General features: G+C 38.3%; 1 protein-coding gene across 1 annotated transcript in view; it reads left to right on the top strand.

Annotated features, from left to right (window-relative positions):
* Window positions 1–17620, top strand: part of POLD3 (DNA polymerase delta 3, accessory subunit) — a 51518-nt gene that overhangs the window by 27877 nt on the left and 6021 nt on the right. Inside the window, exons 7-11 of the mRNA XM_047823439.1 lie at window positions 550–622; window positions 5289–5454; window positions 8058–8164; window positions 15826–15938; window positions 17078–17153. Of these exons, the coding sequence (XP_047679395.1) occupies window positions 550–622; window positions 5289–5454; window positions 8058–8164; window positions 15826–15938; window positions 17078–17153 (535 nt within the window). The remainder of the gene's footprint in view (window positions 1–549; window positions 623–5288; window positions 5455–8057; window positions 8165–15825; window positions 15939–17077; window positions 17154–17620) is intronic.

Genomic DNA, 17620 nt, shown 5'->3' with positions numbered 1-17620 from the left:
TTTGGAAAAGGAGAGGGGAGTGGAGGGAAAACCCCTAACATTTATAGAACTACTGTGTGCCAGTAGTTTGATCTTTGCTTAAATCCTCCTAACTATTCTGTGAGGAAGAGATCTCCGTTTGTAGGTGGTGAAACTAAGGGCTAATTAATTGCCTGGATATCAGATTGCTATTACATGGCACAACCAGAATTCAAATCCACTTCTGATAATAACAAATGTAACATTTTGAAGGTTCCCTTGTTGTGTATCATACTGCCTCTGATCTGTTTTAATTCTATCAAACTAAGCAGTTTTTAAATATACTCAAAGTTTAGACACATTCATGGGTAATAATTCTGTAAGAACTATGAGTAACTAAGCTTTGGAGATTAACATCAGATACCCTGGTGTGGATTTGTTCTTATATCTCACGCTGACACATTTTGGCATGATTATATAGGGACTGTGCCATCGTGACAATGTGCCCTGCAATTGAAGAGATTGTTTAAGACTCCGACTTGAAGAACAGCCTAGACACTAAAAAAAATCATATGTGTTTTCTGCTTCTAGGTATCTTCTGCAGGCAACAAGGCACCAGGGAAAGGGAATGTGATGAACAATTTTTTTGGAAAAGCTGCTATGAGTAAGCATGTTTTTACCTTCCTTTGATTAATACATGAATGGTAATATAATAACATATTTGAGGTGAAAGCCACCTTACCCAGTTTTTACCCATCTGGTGTCCCATGTAGACTTGCTGCATCCTAACATAAATTTGCAGTCTACTGACCAATATATTGAATGGAAGTAACCCAACTGGAACAGTGGATTTTAACGGGTGAGCTGAGTTCAGTTTATCTTGGGTGGTAGTTTACTATTCCTGTTTTTACTTCCTGCCTTGAAAAGACAATTATTTGTTTCATAGGGCTCTTGAAAATGGGTGATAAAATAGAAGGGAGGCTGCGTGGTTAAACAGTATAGTGTTGAGGTTAATATCCTAGATGCTGGGGTCAGTTTGCCTGGTGTGACCATTATTAATTATTACCTCTGTCTCCCAAGGGGTTGCAAAAACAAATCTTTTTGACATTCTATAGTTATTTTTTACAGATTATTCATGTTAATGAACTAGACCTCAGTATGAATTAGAAGGGCACAGGTGATAGTAGCCATTTAAAAATAATACTTTTTGAGAAAGCAAAATTTCCTTTATTTAAAAAAATTTTTTTAGTATTTTTATTTTTGCGAGAGAGAGAAAACCAGCAGCAGGCTCCAGGCTCCAAGCCGTCAGCACAGAGCCTGATGTGAGACTCAAACTCATGAACAAGATCATGACCTGAGCCAAAGTCAGAAGCTTAACAGACTGAGCCATCCAGATGCCCTTAAAAATTTTGTTTTAATTAGAATTCTTTCATATGGAAAGAACCAGTAGTCACATATTTTCATACTTCTCATACCAAGTACACCTCCCCTAAGGGCTATGTGGCATAATACCAGAAAGCATTCAGGAGCCACAGGACAATTATGGCACACTTTCTTGGAGCATCAGTTTTACAAAGATCTTGTGGGAAGGTGTTTTGTTACATGCTTGTGCAAGAAAAATTAGTCAGAATTCTGCTTTCCTGTGATGGTCGGATTAGTGGTTGGAGGAGGCGTTGGGGTAGATAGTGTTTATTTGCCATAAAATCCATCAGAGAAGGTTTTTGTCTTTTGAAAATATGTAGAAAATTTGATACTTCAGGTTATTGGGAAGCGTGTTGTATTGTTGCAGGCACAATGCACAAGGAGGGCTCCCTACTTCTGTGAAAATAGATAGTGCTAATGTCACTGGCCTGCATGGCTGGTGCTGGTCCACTGAACCCAATCAGAGTGTGTGTGGTTCCTTGGTGACTTTTAGGTCCACGTTTTTATTTTTGTTTTGTTATGCATTTGTAACCAGTGAATTTTAAAAATTTTATTATTTCTAAAATATATAAGCTGTGAATATTTGCTAGTTGTAAAAAAAAAATCAAGCTATACAGAAGTATATAATTTATTCATGTGTTTATTTCAGAAATATTTATTGAGCAAGTACTGTGTACTTGCAACTATTATCCATGGTGATACAGTGGAGGAAATGTAGACAAGCAAGGTATCAGCCTTCATGGTCCTTACATTCTACTGTGAGAGACAGACAAATCAATAAAGAATAAAATAGTTAATTATTTTAATTGCTAGGCAGACAGTGATAGAAGGAGTAGGGAAACTGGATAAAATAAAAGAATTAAATACTTAACCTAATAAAAAGAATGGCTTCTAAAGTTGATTTATCTAACGTTTTTTCAAGGATGAATGTTTAGAGTAAAATGATGAATGTTTTATCGGATGAATGGTTTAGTGGGTTAAGTGTCTGACTTGGCTCAGGTCATGATCTCATGGTTTATGGGTTCAAGCTCCACGAGGGGCTCTGTGCTATCAGTGCTGAGCCTGCTTCAGATCTCCTGTCCCCCTCTCTTTTTCTCTCTCTCAAAAATAAACATTAAAGAAAAAAGTAAAATGATAAATATTTTTATTGTATTTGAGACATGACAAGATCATTGTGATGAAAGTGAAGAGAGTTGGATGAAAAGAGTTGAGGAGACTTGAAACATTTAAAATTTAATGCCGGGCAATAACAAGTGTTGGCAAGGATGTGGAGAAGTCAAGCCCTCATATACTGCTATGGGGAATATAAAATAATGTGCTTGCTCTGAAAAACAGTATAGTAGTATTTCCAAAAGTTAAGTAATTATCCAGTGCTTCCACTCCTACATGTCTACTCAAGTGAATTAAAACTGTATGTCCACATAAAAAATTGTACACAAACGTTCATAGCAACATTATTCATAATAGCCAAAAAGGTGAAACAACCCAAGGGTCCATCGTCTGATGGATGGATAAACACAATGTTATATAACCACACAATAGGATATTATTGAGCCAAAAAAGGAATGAGTCCTTGAACTATAGCATGGGTGAATCTTGAAATATGTGAAATGAAAAAAGCTGGACAGAAAAGGCCACCTGTTATATAAATTTATTTATACAAAATGTCTAGAATAGGCAAATCTAGAGACAATGTAGATTAGTAGACTAGTGTTACAGGCTAGGTTGGGATTGGGGAGTGACTGCTCATGGATACGGGGTTTATTTTGGGGTGATGGAAATGTTCTAAAATTGGGTAGTGTTGATATTTGCACAATTACAAAGCACTGAATTTTATACTTTAAAAGGATAAATTTTCTGGCATATGAATTATCTCATTAACAAGAACTGTAATGCTCCATATGTGAAAAAAATTACAGCATTGGTGACAAAATTAAAAAGTCATCATCTGTATCTTCTAGTGTTTCATATTTTGAGTATAAAAAGGAGATGCTTTTAGTCAATGATACAAATGATTTGATCATTCAGAAAAAAAGAAAATGTGGTTAAATTTTCCTTAACAGTAGTCTGAAAGTGTTGCAATGAGCTGCCTCTTTACCAGCTAATTGGCCATTTGTAGCTGCATATGTAAATAATTTGGAGTTCCCCAAATACTGTGAAACCACGACAGAGTGAAAACTCTGGATGCTGAATCTCTTTGGTCACTGGTATTTTAATTAAGATCAGTTTCCTGAAACTGGTAGACTGTATGTAATAGCCTTGCTTTCCTTACCCCAGGAGTGAGGTAGGAAATACTTGGAGGTTTTTCCTCCTAATTATTTTATTTTACTTATTTTATTTTATTTTATTCTACTTTTTTGAGAGAGTGGGGGAGGGGCAGAGGGAAAGGGAGAGAGAGAGAGAGAGAGCATCTCAAGCAGACTTCCCACCCAGTGCATAGCCTGACGTGGGGCTCGATTGATGGATAGATCTCATGACTGTGAGATCATGACCTGAGTCAAAATCAAGAGTTGGACGCTTAACCAAGTGAACTACCCAGGCGCCCCTATTATATAATTTTAAAACAGTTGCTGTCAATATGATATAAATTCTGTAACAATGCAAATTTTGCATAAACTTTAAGGATATACATGCAGCTTCAGAGAACTGGTTTTTTGGGAATCAGTTACTGACTCTGGACCCCCTAGAGATACATGTTTACTCTCCTGTACTATTTGGTGGAAAAACTTGAGACGTACTGATACTTGAGAACAACAGTTTTGAAAAGGCAAGAGAAAATGCCTCCATTCTCTGGTGGATTCCACCAGATTTCTCAGTCAAGTCTTCAAAAAATAAAGTATAAACAAGCTGCATGTTATACTTTTATCCATCATCTATTCTTTCAAAGAATATACTTTGTTTATAAATTATTATACTAAGCCGTGTGTAATGGCCAAGGCTAAGCTATCAATTGGTCTTTTTCCTACACTGTAGCTGGTTTTAGCCATTTTACATATAACCAAAGCTACTTATTGAAGAGCCTCATGCTGTTCACAGCTAAGAGTATTTTATGACTTTTCTTGAAAAAAACTGTCACTGAATATAGCACGAAGGCTATTCTATGATTTCTCAGATGGCTAGGCCCATCCTGCTTGCATTTTTTAATCCTCTGCATGGCATAGTAGTTGCAGCTTGGTGTAGGGAAAGAGGTAAGGATTTTGAGGAGTTAAACTGACCTAGGTTCAAATCCTGTCTCTCAACCTCTTCTGTCAGTGTTACCTTGGGTAAGCCATACAACCTCACATATTAATCCCTTTTAATCCTTACAGTAATCTCATAAATATTCAGTTTTTACAGAGAAGATTGACTTTTAGGTAACTTATCCTGAGTGAAAAAGTTTGCATCAAACTTTTCTCATTCCAAAGTAGTCTTTTAATTATATAATTAAGATAATACTGAGATGATAAGAGTATCCAGGTTTAAGAAGATAGAATGGAATAGGAAATAAGATTTTGGTACGAATTTCTGTTGTCACTATTTGTAAACTGTATACTCGGGAAACGTCTTTTATCTCTCAGACTCTTAATTTTCTCATCTAATAAGTGATATATAAATGAGAATGATGATACCTCATATAGTTGTATTTGCTTTTTCTAAGCCCTGCTTTTACTATTATTTGGCCTGGGAGTTGTGATATAATGAAGGATTAGCAAGAGGCAGAAATGAAAACAGTTACTGCTAGAGTGGTAGTTGGAAAGGAGAAATGTTCTCTGACTAGACCATGAGTTCTGTTAGGACAGGGACTGTTTTTTTATCCCTTTAGCCCCCTGCTCCTAACCAATTACTTGGCACTTAGTCGACTATCAGAGGAATAATAGATTGATATTGCACGATGAGGTTATATATCATCTGTTATACTATATTTGTAGATAAACTTAAAGTCAATTTGGATTCAGAACAAGCAGTGAAAGAAGAAAAAATAGTGGAGCAACCTCCAGTGTCTGTCACTGAACCAAAGCTGGCAGCCCCTACAGGCCTGAAGAAACCCAGCAAAAAAGCAGAGCCTGTTAAGATGCAGCAGAAGGAAAAAAAAAGGTAGGAAAATTTTGTTGCCTGTGAGGGAAGAGTGTCTCTGCTGGGGGTGAGAAGGTCTGTTTGGGCTTATTGACAGTGGGCAGTTTTCAGTTGAGTACTAAGTCCTACTTAATGCCTTAGGGATACAGCTGTATAACCAAAATGAAGAGAGAAGCTCAGTAGCTTATCTAGGGAAGTAGAACTGTGGAACAGCCAGTGTAGATGGTTTAGAGCCCAAATCCAGTTTTTTGGGCCCCATTGAACTAAATTGATTATCCTTTTTTTTCTTTACTTCATTTTAAATTTGTGGACATGGCATAAGTGTGCCTGATTGTGTCTCTGTCTGTTTTTCACTTTAGATTGCCAAGTGAGGGGTTACTATTTCCAGTCAAATTTAAGAGAAAAAGTTCTTTGTTTTCTTTTTATATCAATGAGTTTATTTTTCAAGTGGTAAAATGTAATTAGAAAAGAAAATAAAAAGCACACAAGCTGTTAAAAATGGATCCAGGAATTTGAGACACTACCTCATAGTTGGTAGGAATTAGTCTGTTGAAAGAAATTCTAAAGACACTGTCAGCACTGATAGGCCCAGAAATACTTGACTTTTGTACCAAGGCTGGGGCTACTCTAGTAGAAAACATCAACAAAATGCTCAAGTTTCAGAGGGTCAAGGCTCTGTCCAGTGGGCCTTACCTCCTAGGAATATGTGAGATTGGTAGGTTAAAATGTCCCCAGCCCATGGGTACAACACTCATTGTTGACAGTTATAGTCAGGAATGCGTTCAGTATTTCATTACCGAGTGTGATGTTAACTGTATGTTTTAAGTAGATGCCCTTTACCAGGTGGAGGCTGTCCTTTTCTGTTTTTTTATGGATGGGTGCTGAATCTCGACTGATGCTTTTTCTGCATTTATTGAGATGATCTTTTGGGGTTTCTGTTAGTGTGGTGAATTACCGTGATCGGCTTTTAAGTGTTAAACCAACCTTGCATTCTTGGGATAAACCTAATTTTTTGTCATGATACATTATCCTTTCTATAAGTTGTTGGATTTTATTTGCTAATATTGTAAGGATATTTTGCCACTGCATCTGTGAGGCTGATAGATCAATTATTTACTTTTCTGATAATGTCTTTATATTTTAGTACCAAAGTTATGTAACTTCATAGAATTAGTAGAAAACTGTGTTTTCTGAGTTTGTGTAAGATATGTATTATTTTTTTTCTTAAAAGTTTGATAAAATTCAGTGAACCTGAGCCGAGTTTTCTTTGTGGGGAAGTTTATTTTATTAATTTGATTTCTTTAAATAGAGCCATCCAAATTTTCTTGTTCTTGTTGGGTCAGTTTTGGTTGTGTTTTTAAAGGAATTTATTTCATCTAAGTTGTTGAGTTCATTGGCATAAAGCCCCTACTATAGCCCTATTCTTTGAGGATCTGTAAAATCTGTACTTATCATTACAGATTCCTTTATTCTTTTATTCCTCATGTTGGTAATACGTTGTTTTGTCTTATTTTTTTAAATTTTCTTTTTAATGTTTATTTTTGAGAGAGAGGGAGACACAGAATCCAAAGCAGGCTCCAGCCTCCGAGTGGTCAGCACAGAACCGCGAACCCATGAACCGCGAGACTGTGACCTGAGTCGGAGTTGGACACTTAACTGATTGAGCCACCCAGGCACCCCTGTTTTGTCTTTTTTTAATCAGTCTTATAGAATGGTTTATTAATTTCATTAGTCTTTTGCCCCAAAATAACAATTTTTAACCTTGTTAGTTTTTTTCTGTTTTATTTCATTAATTTCTGCTCTTTATCTTTTTTTGTTGTTTTTTGTTTGTTTGTTTGTTTTTTACCTATTTGGGGTTTGTCTTTTACTAGCTTGAGGTAGAAAAATAAGTTGATAAAGTTACATAAGGAATAAGTTACTTGAAGATAAAAACCACATTTTATACATATCTGAATAGTGTGATAGAGTATCCAGAGGAGCTAACTAACGTTAAGATGGAGTCTAAGTTTTTTTTATTATGTCATTAGAATCACCTTAAGGTCTTATGTCTATGCCTTTGCACATTTTTTTTCTTCTCTTTAAAATATTTGTCTCCCTTTTTTTACCTGATGAATTTCCGCTTAGTTTTTAGTTTTCGTACAAAAGTCTTGTCCCATAACATTTTATTTGTCCAGTAGTCTTTATCACATTGTCTTACATTTGGTGGTGTTTATATCTATTTCTCCCACCAGAGCTTCTTGATAACAGTATTTTCTTCATCTTTGCATCCTCGGTGTTTAGCAAAAAGCCTGTGTATGTAGTAGCTGCTTATTTAAAGCTTGTTGAATGATTGAAAGGTCAGTAGGAAAAGTAAGAAGGAATTTGTAATGATAATTGATGAGCTGGTAAGTAGTTTCCAGTGAGCTATATAGAGAGCTAGAAAAATGTTTCATTCTGGTCACCCCATGGAATGACTTAGTTGTGGTCAGCAGAGTATCCTTAAAAAGAATCCTTATTGGTCTACTTTGACTCTTCTATCCTCTGGAATTAAGACCAGGAGTTATGAAGCAAGACCCATAGTAGCATATGAATACTTATATTTTTATTTTGTGTAACATGATTAAATTATTCCTGGATGGCAACAGGGGGAAGCGAATGGAGTTATCTGATGATGAGACAAAAGAAACTGAAAGTATGAAGAAAAAGAGGAGAAGAATCAAACTTCCTGAGTCTGATAGCAGTGAAGATGAAGGTGGGCTATGAAAGGTTGCTATTAATTTTTGGCTAGTGTCATTGTCTCCGTTACTTGGGTTATAGCAAAAGTACCATAGACTGGATGGCTTAAGCAGGACAAATTTGTCCTGTTCACAGTTCTAAAGGGTGAGAATTCCAAAATCAAGGCACTGCCTGATTGTAGTTCCTGGTGAGAGCTCTCTTCCTGGTTTGTAGGATATCTCCTTGTCATATCTTCACATGGCAGAGAGAGAAAGTGTTTCTCTTGCATCTTTTATAAGGGTGGTAATCTGATTCCATTGATTACCTCCCAAAGACCCCACCTCCAGATACCATCATGTTAGGGGTTAGAGCTTCAAATATGAATTTTGGGGGAACACAAACATTTAGTTGATAGCAGGGGTCAATTCTTACTTTGACGCTCAAGGAGTTAAAAAGTAATTTATTACAGGTCACAGTGACAATAGTAATTGTAGTATTGAGAGATAAACAATAGCACCATTAGAGTCTGCTTTCGCTTTTTGATCAGAACCATTGTTTTTTGGTAATTTAGCAAAATAACATAAAAGGAAAGAGAATAAGGATTATTATTATGTATATTATCAAAGAGCTTTTCTTTTTCTAATTTTTTTTTTTACTTTTTTATTTTTTTATTTTTTTAATGTTATTTTTGAGAGAGAGAGAGTGTGAGTGGGGGAGAGGCAGAAAGAGAGAGGACAGAGGATCTGAAGCAGGCTCCACACTGACAGCAGAGAGCCTGACACGGGGTTCAAACCCATGAACCATGAGATCACGACTGAGCCAAAATCGGAAGCTTAACTGACTGAGCTGCCTAGGTGCCCTGAAGAGCTTTTCTTTTTTTTTTTTTTTTTTTTTAATTTTTTTTTTCAACGTTTATTTTTGGGACAGAGAGAGACAGAGCATGAACGGGGGAGGGGCAGAGAGAGAGGGAGACACAGAATCCGAAACAGGCTCCAGGCTCCGAGCCATCAGCCCAGAGCCTGACGCGGGGCTCGAACTCACGGACTGCGAGATCGTGACCTGGCTGAAGTGGGACGCTTAACCGACTGCGCCACCCAGGCGCCCCAAGAGCTTTTCTTTTTAAAAAATGAAATGGTGATATTCCTTTGACTACCTTCATGTGAATCTTTTAAAACAGGTAATATTGTAGGTATCAAGGGTGTTGGTGATATGGTGTTACACGCCACATAAATAAAAACATGCTAAGTTTGAGAATCTATAGTATCATTGTTGAAAGAGAATGATACTATGGACCCTTCTAGTTTTATGCTGTGGGCTCTGTTGTAAGATAAACAAACAGAATAAGGACAAGATTCTTACCTGGAAAATTCATATGCCTTTTCAAAGAATATCAGGTGTTCGAAGAGCCAAGATCTCTTCCGAAATTGTGTAAATGAAGGTATATAGAAAGAGGATGAGGCTGGGGCACCTGGGTGGCTCAGTTGGTTAAGCGTCCGACTTTAGCTTAGGTCATGATCTCGAGGTCCGTGAGTTTGAGCCCTGCGTCGGGCTCTGGGCTGACAGCTCAGAGCCTGGAGCCTGTTTCCGATTCTGTGTCTCCCTCTCTCTCTGCCCCTCCTCCGCTCATGCTCTGTCTCTCTGTCTCAAAAATAAGTATAAAACATTAAAAAAAATTAAAAAAAAAAGAGGATGAGGCTAACGAGAAAGATGCCTTGGTCAAACTGCTATGCCAGATGACTTCTACCCTGCTTTGAGAACGGTGGTGAGAAGCTTGAGTTTCTATAATCCGTTCTCTATGAATTTATGCCATAATGGGTGTAAAACATTTTGAGGGGTCAGGCAAATCTACTCCAAAGGAATTCAGCATCAGATGAAGGTAGAATGACAAAACAAACAGATGCTAAAAGAAATTAAAGAAGAATAACGAATGCAGGAAAAGGAACCTGTTCTGCTGGTAAAGGACAAAATAAACTTGTTAGGCTCTACTCTTACCAGAAATTTCTGTAAGAATTGAAAATGGCAACAGAGGCACCCCGAAAGCAACTGTACATGTACAAATGAGTGAGAAAGCCATTTATATATACAGATGACAGTAATGCAAAAGAAATGAACAGACCTAAGAAATTGTACAAGGAAGTCAAATCTATGATGTAGGTATATCTTTGACTCTTCCATAGGTTTAGATCCTACCAGTCATTCTTGCATGTAGGAGTTTATAAGCTCTGATATCCTATAGAGGTATTGTGCCCACCAGAGCTGTGGTTTTTTTTTAATGACTCTTTGGAATAGGTAGGGATAGGGCATTGTGAGCATCCTAGAGGAGCTGTCACTATATACTCATTCCATGTCATTTATCAAAATGCTTTGACTAAGACACCTGAAAGGAACATACCCAAGTGTGTGGCTGAAACAAGAGCCATCAAGTTAAGAATTAAGGAAATAGAAGCGACTCCATGAAGATACATGGGAAAATAATTACGAAGTAACAGGAATATTACTGTGCTATTGAAATTGTCTTCCCTATTTCCAACCAGGAAAAGGATTTGGGGAAGAATCTGGAAAAGGCTTTCAAGCCATCAACCTAATGTACTTTGAAAAGGTAAACTAGATACTCCAGTGAAGGAGTCAGCTCTAAGTCAGGGAATTACTGTGGTTGATTAAACACTCATTACATATTTCTGAAATATTCTCTGGAGAATGATCAGAATCATTAGTGCACAAAAATAATACCTGTGGGTGATTAGAAATATGAGTGGGGTTATTTAGAAAGAAGTGAGAAGAAATGTGATAGAGGTGAACAACCTATAATAATAGATAATATAAATGAGAAGCTCTCAGATTTTTTATCTGGCAGAATAATTTTTAGCATCTGACTAAATTTGCAAACCTTTGCCATTTTATTCCTAAATTTCTTCTTCATCTCAAAGCTAGAGGGCCTTTATTTTAAACATTTACACAATCTCTAATCTATTACCATTTTATTCCTGTCACACTGAATATATGCTTTTCAATATGCTGTCTTCAGCTGGAAATTAGCAAATGAGCAGCAGAAGTGGAAGAAATGACAGGGACTTTGGAGTAAAACAGACCTGGGTTTAAATCTTACTTCTGCCACTTAACTGAGTACATGGCACCCCAATGTTTATAGCAGCACTATCAACAATAGCCAAAGTATGGAAAGAGCCCAAGTGTCCATCGATGGATGAATGGATAAAGAAGATGTGGTATAGCTGTACAAAGGGATATTACTCAGTAATCAAAAAGAATGAAATCTTGCTATTTGTAACTACGCAGATGGAGCTAGAAGGTATTATGCTAAGTGAAATTAGAGAAAGACAAATATATGACTTCACTCATATGAGGACTTTAAGATACAAAACAGATGAACATAAGGGAAGGGAAGCAAAAAGAATATAAAAATAGGGGGACAAAACAAGAGACTCTTAAATATAGAGAACCAACAGAGAGTTGCTGGAGGGGTTGTGGGTAGGGGGATGGGCTAAATGGGTGAGGGGCATTAAGGAATCTACTTCTGAAATCATTATCGCACTATATGCTAACTTGGATGTAAATTAAAAAATAAATTATTTTTAAAAATAAAAAACCTTACTTCTGCCACTTATTGTGCAACTGGAGACAGATTATTTAACTTCTTCAATTCCTTGTTTCCTCATCTCTAATGGGGATGTTATCACACCGTGTAGACTTTTTATGAACATCAAATAAGATACGTCAGCAATGCCAGGACACTGCTTGACATAGCAGGTTTTCTTCTTATTCACCCCACTTTTTCTATTGGCGTGTTCCATAAGTGTTCAACAGCAGTCTCTTCTCTCAGAAAATTCCCTTCAACTTCATATCTTTAACTCTCTACCCAAGAGACTTTTCCTTTATTTCTCTTCTTGGCAGAGTCATAAGCACCATTAGCAGTTCTACATACTCTCTTTGTAAAGCAAGAAAAAGCCAGACCCAGATAGAAATCACATTAAGAGTAATGTTTTCATTGCTAGGAAGAGGGGCGCCTGGGTGGCTCAGTCAGTTGAATGTCCAACTCTTGATTTTGGCTCAGGTCATGATCCCAAGGTAGTGGGATCAAGCCCCACATTGGGCCCTGTGCTGAGTGTGGAGCCTACTTAAGATTCTCTCCCTCTTCCCCACTCGTGCTCTGTCTCTAAGATAGAATTTAAAAAAATATATTGCTAGGAAGAAATAGTTTTAGCTGATTAAGTTTTTGCTAACATTTTCAGTTTTTGCAAATTACTTATGGAGAATGTTAAGCAAATGACCCCCCCCCCCACCCTTTTTAGGTTAAGATAGCTAGTTTATAAATTTTCCTAGGAAGCTATGAGTGATTTCCAAAATGACCCATCTCTGCCATAGCACTCTGGTAAACAGTGGTTACTCTGCTAGTAACTAGTTTTACTACAGTTCTTATTCTGCTGTCCTGGGGTAAGTGTTAAATTACACTTCTTGAGTACCTTTCATCTGAAAAGCTGTAAACTCATTATAAATATATTTAAAATACACCAATGTATGAAACCCTCCTTATGCTTATGTCACTAAAAGTATGTCGAGGATATATTTACCTTGATGGAAAATCAGACACATACAGATTCTAGCATATGAATGTGGCCAAATTTTTTTTTAGTCTCTTTGAACCTCAGTTATATAAAACAGAAATAATAGTAACAGTGATTTTGTGGGGAATATTATGTGAATGAATGATTAATGTTTGTAAAGCCCAGAAAATTCTAGTTGTTTTCTGTATCCTTCCTTCCCTTTTTTTTCTTTTAAAAGTTTATTTATTTTGAGACAGAACAAGCAAGGGAAGGGCAGAGAGAAAGGGAAAGAGAGAATCCCAAGCAGGCTCTGTGCTGTCAGCACAGAGCCCCATGTGGGGTCCAGTCCCACAGTTTGTGGATTGAAGCTGAGCTGAAAACAAGGACTGGATGCTTAACTGACTGGGCCACCCTGACACGCCCCCCCATCCTTCCTTTCTTTTTTAAATAAATTTTTTTTTCAACATTTATTTATTTTGGGGACAGAGAGAGACAGAGCATGAACGGGGGAGGGGCAGAGAGAGAGGGAGACACAGAATCAGAAACAGGCTCCAGGCTCTGAGCCATCAGCCCAGAGCCTGATGCGGGGCTCGAACTCACGGACCGCGAGATCGTGACCTGGCTGAAGTCGGACGCTTAACCGACTGCACCACCCAGGCGCCCCATCCATCCTTCCTTTCTTAAAAAAAATTTCTTTGTGGGGCGTCCGGGTGGCTCAGTCGGTTAAGTGACTGACTTTGGCTCAGGTCATGATCTCGCAGTTTGTGAGTTCAAGCCCCATGTCAGGCTCTATGCTGGCAGCTCAGAGCCTGGAGCCTGCTTCGGATTCTGTGTCTCCGCCTCCTCTTCATGCTCTCTCTCTCTCAAAAAGAAATATACGTTAAAAAAAATTTTTTTTTAATTTCTTTGAGAGAGAGAGTGTGTGCATGCATGGGAGGGGCAGAGGGAGAGAGAGAGAATCTTAAGCAGGCTCCATTCCCAGCTCAGAGCTTGACGTGGGGCTCGATCTCACAACTGTGAGATCATGACCTGAGCTGAAGTCAAGAGTCAGATGCTTACCTGACTGAGCCACCCAGGTGCCCCAAAATGTTTTATTTAAAAAAATTTAAAGTGATACACAACTTGAAAAATCAGATACAATAGAAGTTTTGTAATAGATTGTAAGCTCTCCTATTGGACTCAATCTAATTGATGCTTCTCCTGTCACCTTTCTCCCATCTGCCTTCCATCTTCTGGGGATTTGTTGAAAATTGTTATTCATTACAAGTTCTTGGCTCCCCCTTCTACTCTCTTCCCTGTTGTGGCAGGGATAGGGGTGGCAGGCAGGTTTACAGCATTTCATTCCTTAGTCATCACTGTAATGTGTCTCTTTGGGTGGATGTGGAAGGGAGGGGGAGGTATATGCTGACTCTTCCTTGACCTAGAAGCCCTTCATCCCAAATTCCAAAAATGATTGTTTTCCTTTATTAAAAATATCGTTACTGTTTGTTCAGTGCCAGGGAAATTGTGGTGTCTCTGCCTCCATGGAGGTTAGAGTCAGAGGAGGATCTAGATAAACACTTGTATACAGTGCAGTGACAGGGGTCTTAGAGGGTGCCACTAGGATTAAGTGTCTTCACGGTTACAGAAGTGGAAATAGAATGAAAACTCCTAAATTTATTGTGAGGACTCAAAATTCCTTTTCTTTGGCTTCCTCACTGTGTAAACTTTCCTCCTGCCCCTGTAACGCATGTGACACAGCTTTCCTGATTGCTATACCTTCAAAGAAATGGGAGCTTGGCTCTGTGGTTTAACTTTTCTCTTGCTTACTTGAGCTCCCATCATGTTCTATTCTCCTAGAGCTGGGTTACTAGCTGGACCACTTTCCTCATATGTTTCTGAGTCTTGTTTCCCAGAGCTTATAAAGTTTTGGGGCCCATTTCATACTTGAAGTGTATAATTTATTGTTTCGTTCTGGCTCTTGTTTTGCTTCACCTCTTTAGGTCATTTGGCCTTGAACCCTCCACTGTCATAATTTTTAACACTGACCTAATCAGTTGGGAGAATTTCAGATCCAAGACTTGTGCTAAGAAATTGAATACAGCCAGGAGATTCAGGGAGCAGGTGAGGCTAAGCAACTACCCAGTCTTTTTACCAGCAGTTTCTCTGTGGTGATTAAGCTGTAGGTCAGCTGAGGATTTTCACTTCCCCCTCTCATGGGCCTTATACCAAGACCACTATTTCTGGAACTGTTCAGGAATGATGGGATCCCTCTGGAGATGCTCTCTTCTCGGGTGATACCACTTCCAGAGCAATATTGCTTTCCCAAAAGTGTTCTTTCCGGTTACTCTTACTACAACAAAACAAGCCTCATCAGTGAGCAATCACTAGAAATAATTCCCATGCAAAATAGTAAGCCAGTCTTAGTTGTAAGAGCTGTAATTGTGACTGTTTCAAAGGTGATTTTTCCTCCAAAGTTTATGCTCTTAACATCAGCTGGAATATTTCAGTCTAATAAACATCTCAGGTGATTGCAGATAATCCTTGGATCATAGTCATGAAGACTCTGGCATGGAACATTTGATATAATCTGAGAATTAGATCTGTTTGTTTAACCTTAAAAGAAAATGTCTGGCCCTGAATGGTAAGGCAGCACAGAATAGTTGGAATGGTAAGGCTGTGGCATCAGACTGACTTGGGTTTAAAACCTCCTGCCTCATTTGTAAGCCCTGTGACCTTGGGAAGTTAATTAACCTCTTTGAGCCTCTTTTTACCCAACTGTAATGTGTGAATAATATTTGTCTCTTAGGGTTGTTATGAGGATAAATGAAACAATTGTAAGTGGAATACATGACACATGTTAGATGATCAGTGGATATTTATAAAACAACTTTAGACTTTCCTACAAAATAAAAGGTTTAGCTAAGATAATCTCTAAGGTTTCTTCCAGCTTTAATAACTCTTAATTCTCTGGTTTTCTTCGTATAAAATTAGTAAACTGTGTATTTTAAAGATCTATAACTGCAAAGTCCTTGGTTGTCATGAATTACTGCTTGCAAAATGTCCTTTGCTGGATACAGACGTTTAAAAAGTCACCAGAGAAGGCGTTGTACCAGATAGTGCCACAGTTCTCTTAGCTAAGCTTGTTTCATTATTTCAGTCATACCAGACTCTCCTGGGGATTATGAAGCTGAGTCACCATCCCCACCTCCTCCTGCTTCTCCACCTCCTGAGCCAGTGCCTAAGACTGAACCAGAGCCTCCTTCTGTCAAGGTAAAACTTTACTGGGATGGTTGCCTTTCCATGTGTCTGACCTCCCAAGGACCTGAAACTGTGCTGAACCGGCCACTGCTGTATAGTCCAGGGACACCAGTAGATGGCTCTTTTCTCATTCCACTCTCTGTAGGTACTACAGGATGGACATTCCCTCTCCTCACCTGCGGTGAGAGCTCAGCTATAGGGCGCATCTCAGGAAGGTTGCAGAGGTCAGGCCTGGGAGTGGTTTTGTTTTTCATGACCTCCAGCATCAGGGCTGCTGTGTTACCCAACTCCTGTTGGAATTTTGCAAAGTAAGGTCTTGCCTGCATCAGAGCAAAGTTTGGGAAATAGAGTGAACAAACAACTTAGGCACATTTGTTGTTCTTCAGAAACTCTTCTGGAAAAGGGCAGGGTGAGAAAAGCTGGCAATAAGTGGGGGACTATAGTTTTGAATGGTATTCAGCTGTATCTTGTCTATTAGTGTAGATAATGAAGAGTTGAGAAGAAAGGTGCTAACAAGGTTTTTTTTCCTTTACAGCTATTAGTTTTCCTTTAATTCATTGTATTAAGACTGTCATTTAAATTTTGCACTAATTTCCTCATTAGCTGACAGGAAAATGGGATGAAAGACCACTGAACATAAAAGGAAATTGGTATTAGTAGTATCTGTGTGAGACTAAATTAGACAAGGGTAATGTTGCAGCATCAAGGCTACAGCAAGGGTACATGCCACGGACCTCTCATCTGATTTAGCTTTCCTGTTTGCTTCCAAAATGTCTGCCACAGCCCTCCATTAAAGGCCTTACCACAGTGGATTGCAGTGGTCTGTCTTCCTCGCTTCTCTCATCCGCTAAGGTCCTTGTCCTATTGGTCTTTTTAACCATGGTGCACTGCTTACCAAAAGTTTGTTGACTGAATGATCACAGTTATCTTATAAGCATTAAACATCAAGCTTCCATATATAGGAATGTAAACTTGTCTGTATAGTAGGACTGGTCCGTAAAAGGAAATGGATAGAGTTTCGCATTCAACTTTTTATCATCATGGAATATTGGAGGGTGATTATTGTAGATTAAAAAGCTCTTGTTGTTTTTCTCTATAGAGTCATTGATCAACTGAATGTTGTAACCTCTGATCTTCCTGTGATCTTTTAGAGCTCAAATGGAGAAAAAAGAAAACGAAAACGGGTGCTGAAGTCTAAGACCTTTGTGGATGAGGAAGGCTGCATAGGTAAGAAGAGTTTCTGGCTCCGTGATCTCTTACAGAGCAGTGTGCTTCAAACTTGAATGTGCACATGACTCACGCCAAACATGGCACGCACCCTGAGTAGCAGAGTAGAGAACACTACAACGAAAGGCAGAACATGGGTTCTTGTTTGGACCACATCCTGTAGAAATAAGCTTTGAGGTCTTGGATAAAAGTCCTGTCACCTCTGGTAGGGAGTTTCTTGATGTATGGAATGGAGGTAAAATATCCATTTTGCCTATATGTGGGATTGTTGTGAAAATTCAGGTGAGGTAACGTTTAAAGGCACTTTCAATATGGAAACCATAATACCAACATAAAATGTTGTTACAGACATTGAGAAACTTTTTTTTCTGGAATGGTTGTTTTATACATTTGAACAGTGGAAAGGAAGCCCCCACTGATGATTAGACTCTGAAGAGAGTGTCAAGAGTCTTCTTGGTATTTTGTCC

Source organism: Prionailurus viverrinus, chromosome D1, assembly GCF_022837055.1.
Source record: "Prionailurus viverrinus isolate Anna chromosome D1, UM_Priviv_1.0, whole genome shotgun sequence".
NCBI classification, from domain to species: domain Eukaryota; kingdom Metazoa; phylum Chordata; class Mammalia; order Carnivora; family Felidae; genus Prionailurus; species Prionailurus viverrinus.
This window is presented reverse-complemented; position numbering and strand designations above follow the sequence as displayed.